This window comes from Chiloscyllium punctatum, chromosome 13 (assembly GCF_047496795.1).
Source record: "Chiloscyllium punctatum isolate Juve2018m chromosome 13, sChiPun1.3, whole genome shotgun sequence".
In the NCBI taxonomy this organism is placed as follows: Eukaryota; Metazoa; Chordata; class Chondrichthyes; order Orectolobiformes; family Hemiscylliidae; genus Chiloscyllium; species Chiloscyllium punctatum.
The window spans coordinates 95,313,668-95,332,979 of NC_092751.1; the positions used below are offsets into that span (position 1 = coordinate 95,313,668).

The 19,312-nt window shown below is 40.0% G+C and overlaps 1 protein-coding gene across 5 annotated transcripts in view; it reads left to right on the forward strand.

Annotated features, from left to right (window-relative positions):
* The window catches only part of lrmda (leucine rich melanocyte differentiation associated), an 891,213-nt gene extending 879,414 nt beyond the window's left edge, over nucleotides 1-11,799 (forward strand). For all 5 annotated transcript variants that reach the window (XM_072583307.1, XM_072583309.1, XM_072583308.1 and 2 more), the window contains one exon: nucleotides 10,204-11,799. In XM_072583307.1, the coding sequence (XP_072439408.1) occupies nucleotides 10,204-10,347 (144 nt within the window). In that variant the 3' untranslated portion in view covers nucleotides 10,348-11,799. The remainder of the gene's footprint in view (nucleotides 1-10,203) is intronic.
* The last annotated feature ends 7,513 nt before the right edge of the window (nucleotides 11,800-19,312 follow it).

Sequence of the window (19,312 nt, forward strand, 5' to 3'; positions counted from 1 at the left end):
GTTACTGATTAATATCATGGTGCTTCTAAAATAATTTTTATATGAGGGCACCCATTTACATTGTAGATTAATTGGTTACCTCAGCTGCAAAAATCCTTAAATTGTTCGGCTCCCAGTAACAAGCAATTTATGTTGCTGTTTATTGCATATTATAGGAAGTGAATGCTGTTTCACATTTTTGTGTATGTACTGCTCATTTAATTAGTTGCTCTTTGGCAATGTATAATACTGCACTGTAAGTGGACAGGCCCCTGTGTCCTAATTTTATGCAGTGGAACTGCCAAGATTTGCTTCCAAGCATTTGCTACAGTGAAAAATGGCATGCATTTTCTTGATAGTCCATGTGGTTGTAGAGTATAAATGGCTAATGAATTACAGATGAACATTGACGCAAATTAATCTTTTTGATGTCCCTAGGTTATATGGCAGGCATTTAAAAGTTTAATCAATACACTAAAGTTGAAAACATGCAGGCACTGCAGTTGTTTGGATGTAATAAACATTAGAGGAAAACTGGAGACTTGTACTCAGTACATGTATCATAATGACAGGTATTTATGTTTAATGGACTAAATATTTTTTACTGGAAGAGAACAAATGTCAGTTTAACTTTGAAGGTTCTGGATTTAAGTTAGCAATACATGTCTCGGGGAGATGGCTGCCATATCAAATAGTCAGTAAGGAAGCAAGAATCTAAACAATATAACGACTAATTGGTTCTGCCTTCAGTTAGTTAACCTAATGAAGCAAAATTGTCTACATTTTTGTTGGTGCGTATTAGCATTTTCTCCTTTCTATACCCTATGCAGCCTGAACTGATTATTTCATTTTGGTAACCTAAATTTAACCTTTACTGCACTTTGGTATGACATATTGTTAAATTTGCCATAGATTTCTGAAGTAACTGCAGGGTGAATGGTAACTATGAAACCTAATGTAGACTGATAAACAGTGTGTATGAGCTATGTCCAGTCTAAAATAGCACCATTGCTCCACGCCTATCTCTGCTTAACTCCATAATTCAGTCTTACGTGTGGTTATGGATGTCTGCACTCTGCGAGTCTATCTTTTTCCTACAGGTATTATTTCAGCCCTTTCAGATAATAAGGAATGTTTAATTGCATTGTTAATTGATTTTTTTTTGCACTGCATTATTACCGTGATTGATTGCCATGTTGATGAAAATGTTAAATGCAACCCATGTAAAAGTACTGGGGCAGTAAGGAAGGAGAGTCTTGCGGAGAACAGATAACCTTGATGTTAAGAGCTACATCCTTTGGATATGTCTTTCCTTGACATATTGATGGCTCGGGAATGGGAAAAGCTGATTGTATGCAGAATACAATCATTAAACCTACTTCAGTGCACTGTTGATTAATTTGTTTTTTCCTGAAGGTTCTAGTTAAACAGAAGGCCTCAGTAACCTCAAGAGCAGCAATATTTCACCAGTAGAAATTGTGTCTTAACTGATTTTCTCTTCTTCCTTTCCCTCCTCCCACTACCGTCCCCTGCAAAACTGTTTCCATCATCACTGCAGCAGAATAATCATTCGCCACCAGTAGCAAATCTGAAGACAGCACATGCCCACATCAAAGCTGAGCATGTCAATGTCATTCAAGGATGTGGAGATACACTCCCTTTTTTTTAAACAAAGTATGACATATGAGGAACAAAGTGTTGATTGTTCCACTGCCAAATTGTACATAATGGAAACATTAGCTTCAAGATAACTTTTAATCTGTCAGACTAATGGGTTCTTAATGTGTATAGGGGTTTAAATATATGTCAGCCATGTCTGTATAAGGTAATATACTTGCGGCCAAGAGGATCTCGATGACTGTACGCTTGACACAATATGGTTTATTATTGTGTGTCAGCTCATCGTTCTGTTCCCACGGACTTTGAGTGCTTCTCAATTTTCTAGCAACAGATTTTAAGAAGAGGAGGCCTGAGATTTCCAGTTATGAGGCACTGCTGCCTCTCGTGTGTATTTTGGATAAAGCTGGACGTCATCATAATGAATAAGTTACATTGAAAGCTTGGGATGCAAACTTTTTTTTTAGAGCACACATGCGTGCCTATAATTCACAGTCTGCCCTTGTACTGATCTGTGCTGTTTCTGTTGTGCTGCGTTGGACATGTGGAAAAGAAAATGTGAATGTCAACTTTTCCAGATCAGATTGCAGCCGATTAAATCTCCTCAGTGAACATTAAGGGCTGGAAATAGAAACTGACAGTCTTTACATTTATAATAGGCATCATCTGTACCTAATTTTGGTTTGTTAAGTTGCAAGTTATCAAAGTTAACAAAAATAAATACAATAAAAGCATAAAGGTTTCATATTAAGAAAATGCATTTATAGCACATTTCTCTTAGTGTCATTTTCAATTTATCCACTCAAGACATGTAACTAAACAAGTTGGCACTGGCAGTGAATACGTCTTTGGTCTCTATCAATTATTGGTTATGACAGTTGGTGAAGCAACAGTTTATGGAGACAGTATGCCTTTTGTTGGAGTTGACTTTTTTTAAAAATAATCCGAACCTACAAAAGCCTGTTCATATTATTTCAGATTTTTAAAATTGCTGTTCTGAATCATGAGACTCGTTGCAGTTTTAAAAAGCTAATGGAACAAACCTCTGAGCGGTGTGTTAGTGAGAGGCTCCCACCTGTGAAAAAGCTTGTCATAACTTGCTAACACAACTGGGACTATGGGTCAATCTATGAATGTAACACAATCTTGGATCTCTGTCTGTCTTGAATTTGATATGAACAAGAGGGTTAGTCTTGGTCAAGGTACCTCAGGTTAAGAAGAGGCAAATGGACCAGGGCTCCCCACTCTCACTAGTATTCAAGTTGCCCACTGGGAATGCTGTGGATTGATGCCTTCCACAGTCAAATACTCTGCTGGCATGGACCATCAAAGCACATGATAACAAATACAAGTCATGTGGGCAAGGTGTCAAAGGTTGGTTGGTACCCACAGAGTTACTACCAAAGAGACAGAATCAGAGTCGGCCCCTTCAGGAGAGGACTTTTCTTTCACCAGTGAGTGAACATTGGTAGGAAAGACAGGATAACATGTGATTCCAAATGAGCAGTGTGCCAAACTAGTAGTGTATGTAAACTGCATTTTATTGGCAGACTCAAAAACTATTATATCTCACACATTTATAAAGCATTTTAGGTTTCAATGTAATTTTATTTTGCAAACTGTACAATGAAATGTCATTCCTGCGTTGTTGTGTGCTTTGACTGCACGCTGCCTTGCTTCAGATGGGCTGTTTTTGTTAGTTTTATTAGTTATGTTGTTCTTTTGGGGAAATGAAGCATAGACTGGGTGACCACTTCACAGAACATGTATGTTCTGCCAGCAAAAAGGATCCTGAGTTTTCAGTTGCTTGTCACTCTACACCCCACTGTGTTCCCTGGCCAACATCTCTGTCTCAGGCTTGCTGCGGTGCTCCAGTGAACCTCAGCACAGACTGGAGGAACAGCATCTCATTTTCTGTTTGTGAACTCTCCAGCTTCTGGACTCCATATCAGTTCAACAATGTTAAGGCTTGAGGCACCTTCTTCCATGTCCTTACCCCAACCTCCACACACCAGGCCTTCTTATTGCATGGTCTGCTATTACACACAACCCATTGCCTGCCACTAATGGTTCCCATTTGCATCTGTTCATCCTCCTCAGCTGACCGTTATTCACTCCTTTGTCTGTCCAACTGTTCTTCTCTGTCTTTAGGCTCTATCTTCATCTATCATTTACTCCTTAGACCTTCCCCTCTTATGCTTTAAAAAAAAAGTTTTCATAGTTACAATAAATTCTGAGTTACTGCCAGACCTGCTGAGATTTTCCAGCAATTTCAGTTTTTGTTTCTGATTTCTAGCATCCACAGTTCTTTTGCTTTTTTTTTACTTTTGTTAGCTCCCCTCATACGTACTATCTTTTCATAGAATACAGGTCGAGAATTGAAGAGCCAGGCTTGCATTGAGTAAGGCTGAAGCAAGGGAACACAGATCACCCAGCATTCACTCCAGGCATAAATTAAGACAATAAATTGCACTTTCCAAATTGCATATATCCCATAGTGAGGACATGCTTCTTCTTACAACTGACAAAGTTGTGCCAATCTGCCGAGGACTCGTATTAACCTGTGACAAGGAATGGAACATGTGTAATAGAAAATAGGTTTGGTAGTCCTCCAGGATTGTCTGAAGGTCTCCAGGAAACAAAAAATAATTTCTAGGCCTCTGGTTTTCTCCAGACTTCCCAGTAAGCAGAGGGCATTTGAAAAATTCTGAATTTTTTTTCCCCATTTTCTTTGAAAATTGATTAGTTCTAAAAGTATTGCAGCGGGGATAGGAACGCCCTTTGACCGACAGGCATCATCAATTGTAAGTCTGTTTGCTTTCCAATTGCAGTTGGAAAGCAGAGACTGATAAGCTGGGAGACCAATAGCAGGATCATATGTACAGAGCATTGGAGACACCATGTCATGTGATTAAACCTCTGGGGCTTCATCGAACCAGAGCTGGCAAACCTAATAGTGAGAGAAGTTGTGATGGTCAATTTGGATTATAACCCAGAATGGCTGGATGTTGGGGAATAACCAAAACATGTGTGATGCACATGTTGTATTACATTGTCCAAATGCATAACTCACCATTTAACTAATTTTTTTTTCTATTCCAAGATTACTTCAATACTGAGTTGAACTCTGAAAATTGAATATGAGAAGCCTGGGAGTAAATTAGCATCTTTGGCCTAATGATCCTTTTCATTCTCTGGAATTATAATCAATCATACTTGTAAACGATTTCCCATCACAAACGCTCAAACAACCAATGCAGCAACATCAAATGATTCATTGCTGAGATTAAAATGTTTGCCAATGCCTTTCATTTCCATCCAAAACGCATTTTTGCATCACTAATTTGAAAAGGATTTTAGACAAAATGCAACCATATGTACAATATCAAACTGTGCAAACCTGCCAGAGCGACGCATGGTGAGGAACGTACAAGTAAATGGATGGGCATGTTATCATAACTTGAATCAAGAATGACAGGGTTCAGTTGTTGCAGCACAATATTGCAGAAAATTACTTTTACATTTTGGAAATGGACAACTGAAAGGTGAAAAAAAGAAGATTCAGGTACCAAAAAAATGTTGCTTTGAATACAAAAAGACTGGTTCTTATATAAATTTCCTAACATTCAGTTCTTGCAAGTTTTCCAGCTTAGAGAAGCCATTTTCTAATGCAGAGATCATTTCATACCATATGGATCTGCCATAAATACTTTAAATATTGGCTGAGGCAGCCTTTCCAAGGTTTCTTTGGAAGTCTAACTGATGTAATAGATTCATTGTGGAATAACACTACCTGCTTTGACAATGAGAAATAGATTCGGAAGGTATGTTCTGAATTCTGCAAAAACAAAGGTGCGACTTTTGGAGGAAGGAAGAAACTCCAGAGGCTCCCAACCTGGTTGTGATCTGATAATTGTGAAAATGTCAAGAGCAGGGTTAGTTAGTTGATATGGTGCCCATGTTGAATTGGCCTGTTGATCCAACTCGAAGAAGCTGGAATAGCACAGCAGGTTAGGCAGCATCCAAGGAGCAGGAGAATCAATGCTTCAGGCATAAGCCCTTCATCAGGAATGGATTTTGCCTGAAATATTGATTCTCCTGCTCCTCAGATGCTGCATCTCCTGCTGTGCTTTTTCAGCACCACACTTTTCAACTCTGATCTCCAATCCTCACTTTTTGCTGTTGATCCATCTGTCGAGGGACCTTTTAAAAAGTGCTAGGTGTCTGGTGCGTTATGAATCTTTGATGGATAAACTAAGTCCAGGAGGAAAGGGGCAAGATTTCAAGGAAGCTAGAAAGGAACTGTTGTATTACTGCTGAAATGAAAAAGACAACTTCTCATTGTTGATTATTATCTTGCAAGCATTTCCAGGAAGGGAACAGAAACATAAAATGCTGATAACCCCAGAGTATCTTGTATACCACACACTGTGATGTCATCATCTAGTGATAATGAGACTCTTGAATGTAATTAACCATTCTTCCTGGATGGAACTCACCCTGGAAAGTGTTTTCAGAAAACAATATCTGGCAATGATAAAGACGTAGATTTGGCATGAGTTAGAATATTGGGATATATTAACCATTTGAATATTTTACACATTTTCTAGGGCCATTATACTTTGCCTCTCTTTATTGTTCAAGTCACAGGGTGAAGCCTTTTGCAGTTCAGAAGGAGGACATTTACCCATCACGTCCCTACTGTTGCTCCTCAGAACAATCTAGTCAGTCCCACCTCCCTGCTCATTCCTCATATCCCTGCAGGTTAATTTCCTTTATGTGCCCATTCAATTTCCTTTTTGAAAATGTGATTGTTTTTGCTTCCACCACCCTTGTAGGCAGTGTGTTCCAGCTCATTACCACTTGCTGAATAAACAGTCTTCCTCATGCTCCCCACCCCCCCCCCCCCCCCGCCAAATCTCTTACCCTTTCGAACAATTTCTCTGGCACTTTGTATAGTTAAAATTTAACTATTAAGTTGCAACACTTCCTTTCATAAAGCAAATTGTTCCTTTATTTGAATGATGCCTGAACTTCCTATTTTAAATGAGTATTTCTTTTTACTGCCCCTTTGAAATGCAGTTTTATCAGGTACACATGAAAGCTGTAAAATATGATTTGCTGTCAAAACGCAGCTGCATTGCTGACTGTGGTTTCTCTGCAAAGCCAACCCTTTTAAAAAAAAATTAAACAGTTTCAGACCCCAGGAGTTCAGAAATTTCAGCTGACTTTTACTGTCACTAGTTTGAGCACCTTTATCCCCAGGCGAACAGCAGCAGCTGGAATTTATTTCCTGCTGCCAGACAGTTCGACTGCTTTATGATACATCCAGAAATTCACTTTCTTTAATATTCGAACCTTTTATTCAAGGTGACAGCTGCTCACACGTTGCTGTACAGAGCACCTCAAGTAGCAAGAGTTTTCAGAAAAAATGAGTGTCCCATTGTTACAAGCTCACAATGTAGAATGACTGAGGTTATCCTTAGGCCTCTGAGCCCCAACCTCCCTGACAGAACAACCGCTGGTAGCATAAAACTTGACTACAGTTTGTAATGATGTCTGGGGAAAACTAGGCGGAGGAGCAGCAGAGAATACTGCAAGTGATAGGCGATGATGTCAGATTCAGTTAGGAGTGCCGACAGTGTTCAAATAGGGTTGGCACTAATATGGTACCAGTATCTTTCTCCTCATCTCTGTTTTCTGTCACTGCTCACAATTCTGGGCCTGTCTCCACAACTGACAATGTCTTTTCAGATCACGTTATTGCCAGCGCAGAGTGCACTCAGCACATCATCACTCAGCTCCTTTGTTTGAAGCCTGGTCTTTTGTCATTAATGCACTTGATATCTATTTAAAACTGACGGAGAATATGGGATCTGTTTTCCTGTCTTGAGATCATTGACAATATTAATACCACATGTCCTTGCTTCATATTCTAAGCGCTGACACCTAGCTGCAGTCTCTTGCATTCATCAAGTGGCTCTTTCACCAGGATGTCTGCTAACAGTCCTGTTTCTAATCCATCAGTAACACCAGCAGATTGCAATCACTGACTGTTAACATAGCCTCCAAAAACATGTTCTTAACAAGTCACTTCATTTATTTTATTTTGATGATGGGGTGAGAAGGTTGGTGGGCTGGAGAAGAGCATGATAAATCTAGCGTGTAAAGGGCAGAAGCCAAAATTGTTTCTGGGAAGAACCGATGGAGTAGCCTGAAGGCATGAAGTGTTAACATTGGCCGGATATTCCTGCAGTTGTGAGTGTGAGTCCCATTCAAATCATGTACCCTCTGTCAGTATCTGTGCTCCAGCTGAAACTGCCTGTCTGGCTGACATTCTGGGTCATAGTTCAAATGGCAAGGGCCCACTCTGTTGATTACTATCATTCTATGAGTTTGGCCAGCGACTTTGTTGGTTGCAATGGCCGTTATCAGTACAATTGGGGATCTCGATGCATTTTCTTGCCAACGATTCTACATGCTGCGGAAGGAGCAAAGAGTAAGATCAAACCTATCACCAAATCGTTAACAAAAGCCTACCTTACAATTTCTTTATGTAATGAATCAATAAATGTTACCAAGGTGGGGCTAAACTAATGAAACAATCATTACATTGCACAAAATTATCCTATTTCATGTGTTACATTTGGGTGCCAAATAAAATCACTTTTTTGTGCAGTTGACATATTGTGTCACATTGGTTCTGTTTCCTCTTGAGATCACCGTGATAGTGCCAAACATCTCTCGAAACGTTATTTTCCCCATATATTCCTCTTTCAAAGATGCCAGCTCCATCCTTAGTGCTGTTTAATTATCCATAAGGCTATCAGTCTCTTCTGGAAATCTTCATGAGTGAGGATATTGGCCAAGTGCTGGCAAATGGGACTAGATTAGGTTGGAATATCTGGTTGGCATGGACGAGTTGGACCAAAGGGTCTGTTTCCGTGCTGTACGTCTCTATGAGTCTGTGATGATCTTCTCCTGAGATCAGCTTTTCCCAGCATCTAAGGGGCAAAGGACTTAATCCAATACTGCTAAAAAAAAAATTCAAAGTGATCAGCAATGAAAAGTAAATCAAGTTTTATGAAACATGACAATATATCCTAATTAAAGATCAAGATTCCACTTAAAATCTTTAAGGGCCCTGAGTGCCTCCCTCATGTTAACGATCATTTGTTAAGAGGTTATTTGTTCTTCTCTCATCGTTAATGAATTATTCTGCACCTTCTTATCATGATGTCAAAATGTATGCATCCCAATATGAAAAGAGGATGTACTGTGGCACTTGGTTTGGAGCTAAGATAACCATAAGTAATGTCAGAAGTATGATTGGTGAGCCATAACACTGCCGTTCTTGTCCATTAGCCAGTAGCCCCCAACGCAGTTTGCATTTATACTACACAATGAGCTAATTGTGCAAGTTGAATTAAATTATGCTTTTTAAGATGAAAACATTGCGATTGCTTCTCCTTGTGTCGGAGTTGTGGCTGCACGCGCTTTTTAAAATCGCGTTGCTGTAGTATGCTATCAAGATAAGTTGGTTCAAAATAAAGATTTTATGCGCATCATGAATTGCTTTCCACAGCCGAAAAGAATTGGCCTGTAGCACACTTAATTGGCCTTAGGTGAGGTGTTACAATTGGCCTCACAACTGCTGAATACAGAAAAGGAAAATCAGTCAAAGTTCTTTCTGTGGAGATGTTGAATGGGGCCAGGATAGGCCTTGACTATGTCACTTCCGCAGTCAAGAAGGCCAATTAGCACAGTATTGAGGTTCAGCTGAACAATGGTCACACTGGTGAGGTACCAAACTAAAACAGAGAGCTGTATTTTATATCTGAGCTCTTTGACATCATACTTTACTTAGTGCTTATTATAATAATGATATACTGATGCTTTTTTTTCTTCCTGATTAAGGGCACCTTCATCCCCCTGCTTCTCCATGCCCCCCCCACACACATTTGGATGAAATTCAAAGTTGCAGCTGGGTGCCCCATATCAGTCAGTAAACCTGAAATTGAAAGTGAATTTTCCAAAGCCCATCAGTGTATCCATTTTATCTTTCTGATTGCTTAATCTTTGTTGCATTTATCCCATATAAACTTGCTTCCAGGAAGATTAATTGAGGCTCCTCAACTGATTTGCACTTTGTAAATGAAATAGGCATCAACAAAATGCCTTTTTATCTCATCTGAGTTGAAAAGGAATGTTCAAAGCCTCAGTGTCGCCCAGTTGCCTGACCATCAGATTTTATCTACTCGCACTGTTCCTTCAGATAACCTTATCTAAAGGCGTTGTGTCTTTCCATGGTGTGGTGTGACAGGCCAGCTAATTGAAGTGCTTAGTGTGTCAGAGGGAACAACTTTATTCTCAGCTTAACTATAAAATGATAAAATCTGCTTTGGGAAGATGTTTTTCACCTTCAAAGGAGTTCCTTCACCTGCCTCCATGATTATCTTTATTCCTGTTTCATCGATAGTACTGATTTTGGGTTTTTATAAATATATGTACAGTTAAATGGACATCCTAGAAATGAAAAATGTTTGCTTTCCTTGAAAAAAAACGAATAGACGATTTATTAATGTAATTTTCCTTATCTGTTTGTAGGTGTTTTTGCAAAATGTCGCTACGTATATCATGGAAGGCACTCAGAGGGGAACAGATTCATCCGTGATGACCAGCTTTAAGAATAGTTCTGCCACAGTGCCTGCTTTCACTGCTATACAAGATATATACATGCATTGTGTTTAAAGCCAAAGACTTATCCAAATACAAAGAAACACAGAATACATCCTCAGCCTGCTAGTGTCTTCTGCTGACTTTGCCATGCCTGTCAAGATCAACCTTTCAGTCTAGTCTGAGCAGGCACATAGAGATTGACATGATTGCCTTTAAGCAGGTCCCTTCTATCGCCATGACAGACAGCTGCACTGAGGCTGTATGCCTGACAGGATGAGCCTCATGATGGATTGCCTGGTACAACTGCTGCTCATGGGAGGGCAGAGGTCACACCTGAGGTTGAACTGAGCATGCTTATTGCATCACACCAAGTTCCAGAAAGTCACATTAAGCCCTTCCTGCACTCATTACAATGACTTGTTGTTGAGTAATGAGAAAATTCTGTTCCATTTTATAGGTGGCCATGGACAAGATGAAATGAATAGTCATATTAAACCGTAAATCCCATTGACTGACCAACATTATTTCAGGGACGTAATCTTGATTTATCTTTTGCCTTATGGGTCTTATTTTGAGGTTGGGAAGATTAAATATCAGCTCCATTAGATGAGATTCTCTTTTTAACTTTGATCAGTGATGGTTCACGAACAAAATTGACAACTCTAGCAGGCTGAATAGATTGTACTTGTATTTCTGTGTGGCTTTGACTTTTGATGTATTGAAAATCAGTCTACCTTTCCCACAACTTTTTTCTTAGCAGATCATTTCTGAACCATGTTTTTTTAATATTACAGTTGCTGTCTCCTACTGAATTTGAGTGGGATAAGCAATTTACTGCCGTTGTCAATGATAGAGAATTTTTTTTTGGTAGAGAGAGGTCATCCTTTTCTGTGTTAAAACCCAGTTTGGATTAGACTTTTTTGCAAGAGACTTTAGTTTTGGTGCAAACAATGAAGCAACTAGATAATCTGACAACATTAAATTCTCATGTTTTTGACAAAATATGCCATTATATTTGGATACTCTTGTTCAGCACTGAATTTAATTGTTTGACTGTGCAATGTTTGGCTTTTCTACAATGGACAATTTTTAAATATTTTACACTGACCAAACATTTACTGTACACGTTTTTCTGCACGGTGCAACATTGTAGTATTGTCAAATTTGTTGTCGTAACTAAACAGATTTTCTGTGTTCTTATTTAAATACTGATGATGTTCCAAGAATCTCGAGTTTGCAGTTTTTCAGTGGATCTATTGGAAACATTGAACAGTGATGAGTAAAATTTACTGTAAAGCAGATAGCCTGTCTAAACAGTGTGCAATTATTACAAGTATTATTTACACATACTAAGAATATTATGTTACATTGTTTGGATTTAAAAGCTAACAAAGTAAAATTCTTAGCTTTATTAATCTGTGCCTGACGTACATTGCAGTAAGTTACATTCGCATACTTAAAGCAGTTTGTTATTTAGCTCTAATAATTGTTTGATTCCTTATCAAAATAAAAGCATTCTCTGAATTGTTGGATTTTCCTTGGTCTGGTGAAGGCAGTTTCTTAGCTCTGCGTCAAGCCTCCCATAGAGTGTATGTACAAACTTCACTGTGGTTACAGGATTGTAAATACATGGACAGTACATGAAGTAGAATATTGCTTTTCCCCTACAAACTCTTGGATTACTGTTCTCAAAGAAAAGTCCCCATCTGTTTTAAATACACAAACTGAAGAAATCATTCATGGTGACTTACATTTTATAGAGTCATAGAGATGTACAGCATGGAAACAGACCCTTCGGTCCAACCTGTCCATGCCGACCAGATATCCCAACTCAATCTAGTCCCATCTGCCAGCACCCGGCCCATATCCCTCCAAACCCTTCCTATTCATATACCCATCCAAATGCCTCTTAAATGTTGCAATTGTACCAGCTTCCACCACTTCCTTTGGCAGCTCATTCCATACCCGTACCACCCTCTGTGTGAAAAAGTTGCCGCTTAGGTCTCTTTTATATTTTTCCCCTCTCACCCTAAGCCTATGCCCTCTAGTTCTGGACTCCCCGACCCCAGGGAAAAGACTTTGCCTATTTACCCTATTCTATGCCCCTCATAATTTTGTAAACCTTTATAAGGTCACCCCTCAGCCTCCGATGCTCCAGGGAAAATAGCCCCAGCCTGTTCAGCTTCTCCCTATAGCCTTGCCTTTCCAAATACATGTACATCCTGTCGCTCAGGATTCCCTCCAACAACTTACCCTTCCACAGTATTTGGTAATAGCTCTAAGAAGTTCAGTTTTAAGTCTGAGCCCAGATTGATTCAAGTTGATTGTGAATATTTTTGATGTTGGTTTCATTTAGATTATGTCAGCCTTTGAACTATGCCCCTTCCCAGTACCTCAGAACTTACTTTCTGTTGGTGCATTCTCCAACCAATATGAGTTGTTCAGTTTTGAAAATGAGGTAACTGAGACTCAGCATTTTCCTACAGAGACATGGTAACAATGTCTCCCATTCTATTCCATGTGCAATTCTTAGAACTCAACAGATAATACAGATCCGGGTACCAGTTGGTTCTTCAGGTATTTCCTTGCAAGGATGAATGGGGAAAGGAAAAACTAGTTACTTCTGAAAGAACTGCTTCACACAGGGTATGATTAGCAGATGTAATTCACATATCTGTTGAAGTTGCAATTTAATGATGTGAGGGGGGTGTTGACGGAGGGAAATTGCAATTCATCTTGTACAAAGATTTCATTGGGAAGAGTGGCGTCTGTGAATCACCTCAAATTACAATCACAAATTCACTAGAATTCCTACAGTGAGGAAGGAGGCCAAGTCTGCACCAAGCCTCTGAACAGCACCCCACCCAGACCCAATTCCTATAAAGCATTTCCTCTTGCTAGCCCACCCAGCCTGCACACCCCCGGAATGGCAATTCAGCATGACCAATCCACCAAACCTGCACACCTTTGGACCGTGGGAGGAAACTGGAGTACCCGAAGGAAACCCACGCAGACACTGGGAGAACATGCAAACTCCACACACAGTCGTCCAAGGTTGAAATTGAACCCAAGTCACTGGTGCTGTAAGGCAGCAGTGTTTACCACTGAGCCACCATGCCATCCAACTAACAGTAAGCATTTACATAGAGGCATTGACTGAAGTCTAACAGTTTGGTTAGCTCCACATCTTGGTAAATTTTAAAGCAAAGGTTAAGAATGAGAGAAGAGGACCAGTAAAAAACCTTCCAGCTTAAAACCGTTTTGTGGAGCAAAGGTTTTGGATCCATCACCTAATTGAGACTAACAGCCTTTTATTCTGTGGATTAAAAAGAAAGCATTGTTCAGGGTGGAGGCACAACTGTGGGACTACTCTGGTACTATGCAAGGACTTGATGATGAAGATGATGCAAAAAATCATTAAAGTTCTTCTTTCACTATCCTGGTGCATTTCCTCTGCAATTGTCAGGCCCAGAAATTACAGAATCATTCTAAAGGATTGGGACCAACGTATCACCGAATCATTAACCTTTATTATGCACAACTGCTATTGGCTTGTGCACAGTTCATTTTTTTGAAGAATCTGCTTACAAAAAAAAACATTGTTTGCTTGCATGTTTTGAGAAATCTCCTAGCAATAGCGAACAGGAATGTTTCCATTTATTTTCCATCCATTTATTGTATTAGCATGCCAGGCCTAATTTTACCTTGAGGCAATGCATCTAAGTAACAGTATTGCCATTGAGTTGAGTATGTTTGGTGAACAAAATAGTACAGGAAATGTGCAATTAGATTTTCCTTTCATATGGATTTAGGTTTCTTAAACAATGCAATGCAGGCACTCACTCCCTCCCACCAATGGCTAAATATGGGATGGCATTCAGCCATGCAGATAAGAAAGATATCAGGATTTTGATGCCTGGCCTGTGTTCAGTTAGTGAATTCAGCTCAAGGCAGTTACATGGCTTCCATTTTCTTGGAGTAAGAAGTGGTAAAGTTGGCCAAGTGCTGCTCATGATCATTATCCAACAATGTCTACAGGCAGTGTACTCTCATCGACTTCAGGTGAAACAGGATTGGCCTCTGGTGGGGGTTTCCACAACTGTCTCGGTCTGCCCAGTTCAATATGTGTCAATGCTTGACATGCAGACAGGCAATTACCACCTGGGCCAGGATGGAGACTGCTGGTACATCCATACAGCTGTGGACAATCTGCATCAGGCTTGAGCAGAAAAAAAACATGAGGGAAGAAAATCAAAGGAAAAATTAAAAGAGGGAGAGAAAAAGTCACAACTGGATCTAATAAATTATGAAGTGGCTCCATAACAAGACACAGAGGGATACATATCCATTGCAATTAAGTGATGTTAACAATTGGCTCCGGATAAATAAGATGCCATTTTGTTGTCATTTCTTGAGTTCATAATTGTTCATGAAGATATTAATTTGGCTGAATATTTCCATTGCTGTTGAGATCAAAATGACCTTCTCCGATTTTTTTGCTTCCTAATGTCTATATGGCAAGTAGTCCACTGAAATGGAAATAGGACAGGGGAATTAAGGAAATCATGTGTATATGAGTTGTGCTCATCAATCTTTGGAAGCGGCACATCACAAAGGTCAAAGATAGCCTGCCGCTAAATTTTGTAGCGTTGTTCCCTATGAGAAAATGTGCACATTTTGCTTTGACATGTTAAAAAAAAACTTGGTCATTACTGCATAGATTTCCAAATGACCATGTTTATTTGTCGATGGTTTGATATGTGTATAGGATACTTGGAATGACAGTTGGATGAGGGAGCTACAACAAGTTTCTCCCCCTACAAAATGTCATCTTTCCCCTGGCCGGGATACAGAATCATCCTAATGAAAAGAGCAGACATTTAAAAGTTTCTGACAGATGTCAGGGACGCTGTCATTGAGCCAGTGCTCCTGATGTAGCTCGAGATGACAGTATCAGAGGGGATGGAGCTGGCTGCAGGACATTCCGAGTTTGGTATGTGTCACATTCGATCCTTGTCCACTGAAAGTAAGAAGGAGGGAGAAGGAGAAGGGGGCATATTGGTGGTGGTGGTGGGGGTTGGTGTGTGGCGGGGGTGGGCATAGTGGATGGTGATGGCCGAGAAAGGCGCTTTTCTGATATTTTATTTTCATCAGACTGAGAGCTGCGGGCTTCACAGTTGAGTGACAGATATGAACCAGTAGAAAATCCGCTGAAAGCAAGGAATGTATCATGGACTGACACTCAGATTGATAGCACAAGGTGTTTGGGTATTTGGATCGAGTGAGATGTTCTAACTAATCATCATGTGTGCAGAGTTAGCTGCATTCTGTACCTGTAGATATCAGCAAAGACTGGCTCAGGATGAACTCACTCGAAGGAAAGAAAAAAGCGCCTATTTCTGGAAAGGTTTCAGATGAGCAGCATTTGTCATTGAGGGGGAGATGAGTGTAATTAGCTTGTCAGTCTAGTTTGGGCTGAGTTGGCTTGCAGTGGTAAGAAAGATGGACTGACTGCCAGAAGAGCTGACAGCCAGTCGATAATGCAGCAATTAATGTCATAAATAATTCTGGAACCAATTATATCAAAATGGACTCCATGCTTTGAAAAGGAACAGTATTCCCTTATCATTTCTCCTAACAGCAGGAACAGCTTTCATTTTTCTCCGTAATTACTTCTTATTCTACACCATAATACAACTATTCTGTACTTGCTACATTTGGATTTTTTCCCCTCACAAATACATTTTTTAAAAACAAAATGATAAAACATAGTACAGCGTAATCCAGTGTAATGAAATCAGTTAACTCCCTGCTACATCCAATCAGGAAACAATTGAGGGGAATAAGAACTTTGGTGAAATCCCTTTTGGCATAAGCTTAGCTAGGTTTAAAAAAAATCACTTAGCAGTGACATTTGGAAATGAAGACATTTATGAAAGAAATGGATTTGTCTTGATATTTTAGAGGTTGCCGTAGCATTACTAACATGCCTGCTAACACTGCAGCTATTGATTTTTAGTTTCTCATTGTAGGATTCTGAAAGCTAGATAAGACAATTCCCTGTATACCATAGCACAATAAGCAGGAGGTGACTGAAGAAAGTCCCCCTTTTCTCTTAAAGGCTACCTATGATTATTCTGGTCCTTTAGTATTGACAGCTTACAATGCTGAAGGTCATTGGAGGAGACTTGGAATATCTGTGTCACATGATTTTCGTTCATGTTGTCACATAGCATTAATCTTCCAGACTGTGTGTTGCACAGTGTCAGTAATATGGAAGAAAATATTGGTTAAATACATGTAGTATATTTATAAGCTGCTGAAGGTCAAACCTGAAATAATATACTGTTCAAGTAGTCGTGGATCAAGGTCACCGAGGTTTCCTTTTCACAATGTATGAATATTGAAAGTCTCGCAGACTCCAATCAGCCGACCTGAACCTTGGAACAAAAATTTTACTAAGTAAATCAGTACATGTTCTGGCACTTCTATTAACCTTTAATACACTGCTGACAGTAAATGAGTAATGATAAATAATATGACATTGTTGCAAATCACTTTTAGTACCATGGGCAAAGAACTGTAGTGGCATGCCACCATCTGTTAGTACTTAAGCTTTATTTTGTTTTACTAGTAAAATTAAACTACATTTTGAACAAGAAATGGCTAATAACGAATGAAAAGAAAGCTTAATAAATTAGCTTTAATCTCCGAGGGCTGCAGTTACAAATTTGTTTCAGAACTTAGCTCTGTGAACAGGGGAGAATAGTCCTGTTTGGATATCTAATTCAGTCTTTGTCATTGAAATTCAGGAATGCTTCCTTCTTTGCCATTGTGTATGTGACACAATAGAAAATGCTTTTAGAAGAGAGTAGACTTTCATTTTTACTGCATCTTTTATGACCTTGGGACATTGCAAAGTGATTTTCATCCAGTGAAATGTAGGTGCTATTATACTGTAGGCAACACTGTGGTAATGTAGACAATTTGTGCATAGGCATATCCCACAAACAACAAATAAATAATCAGATAAATAAGATACAATAGCTGGAGTATAGTAAGGTGTCACCAAATCCAGATCCAATCATTATATTCTAAAATGCTGTGGATGCTGAGAAACTCAGCAGGTCAGGCAGCCTCTGCGGAGAGAAAAAGCAGAGTTAATGTTTCAAGTACAATCTGACTCTTTGTTGGAACTGAAGTGTGATGGAAATACAATGGGCTGTGAGTTGTAACTAGGAGGGGAAAGTGCAACAAAGGGGAAGGGAAATCAAAAGTATTGTGGAATGAAAGCAAAGGGAGTGGGAATGGGTGTAGAGACAAAACAAAGGGCTGAACATTCCCATTTTCCATTAAAGAATATCATCATGAGGTTCATGATGCTCATGGTTTGTAACAACTTCTCCCAAGCAATTGGCTGCTGCACACCTTGCTGATTATGCGACTGAACTCTTTTGCAGTTGCACAGCCTGATGGGCAGAAGTGCCTTCCATTTTTGACATGCCTGCCACTGGCACCATATTTAAAGCCCAGATGCACACCACTTCAGCTGCTGCATACCAGGAGCTGCCCATCACAGTGTGTTGCTCACTCATTGTCGCTGAGGAAGATGGCCCCCAAAGTTGGTTTCACTCCCCACCTTGCCAAGGCTGGAGATGCTGGTTGATGGGGTGGTGGAGATAAGGTACTGCCCTATATCCTGCCAACTGGCAAACAAGGCCATGCAATCAGATGCAGCAACCCTGCACCTAGATAATGAGCCAGGTCAGTGCTGTAACCCAGCTGGAAAGCAATGCCCAGCAATGTGGGAAGGTCAGTGATCATCTGCAGTCCACAAGTGCTGCCATCTTCTCTCTGCTATTTCATGCTCTCAGGGCCACCAGTTACTCCTCCTTTATCACTGCACCTGCACCTGCATTTCACCAAGTCTCATGGCTGTCGCTATTTCATGCCTCATGTCTACTGAACGGCTGTCACCTACTTGATTCATCCTCAACCTGCTAACCCTTGTATCTGAGTTTCCCACTTTCTCCTGCATCACCACTCCCTGTTCTTCCTGTCCATTTTCATAAAACTCAATCCCTCCCTTTATCTCAATGCTGGAATAATTGGCCTATCCACTCCTCAGACTGATGTTTCACAGAACCTTAACTGACATATCATTTCTTCCACAAACTGGTTGTATTTGATCCATAAGACTGACTCTGCCCCAATCCCTGCACTGCAAAGACATGCATTCCTGTAATCAAGGAAGATCATGGACTGGAATTGGACAAGGCTTCTAATTGAAAGTGATCATACCTCCTGATTGACCCTAGTCTCTCTTGGCGCCATTGAAAACTTTCAGATGTCCATTTGGTCAAAACACACGCCATGTATTTGCCACAGAAGCTGCTGTATGTATGTTATTGATGTATCCCCTTGACTGTTCAGTGCTCCCTTCTGCCTAAAAGCAAAGCAAGCTGCAGCGACAGGCAGCCTCCTGCTAAGCAGCTAACAATACAAGCTGAGAAACCAAAAGAATCATCCTATTGAGATTCATCAGATGCATGTGGATTTCTGCACTGAAAGTGACCTCATAGTCATTGACTCATGGTGTCTGTACCGCACAGAAAGAGATCCTTCAACACATGTCCACGCTAGTCATCAACAACCATCTAATGTCATCCAAATTTCCATCACTTGGCCTGTTGACACATTTGCTAAAGTATTTCATGTGTTCATCTAAGTAGTTCTTAAATGTCTTTAGGGTTCCTAACTTTACCACCATTTTAGACAGTGTGAGTTCCAGATACCCACAATCTCAAGACCCCTCTAAAACTCCTACTCTTTACCTTCAACCTGTGCCTCCTGTGACTGACCCCTCTACAATCAGGGTCTATGTTTCTCTCCTGTCTACTTTCTCCTTTTAATCAGGTTTCCCCTTTGTCTTGGGAAGAAGCAGGAATTTCTGTTTTTATCACAGCCTTTACCTTTTGTTCTAGAACACATTTGATCTCTAATCTCTCCTGCCCTTTAACCATTCTATGCCCTTCCC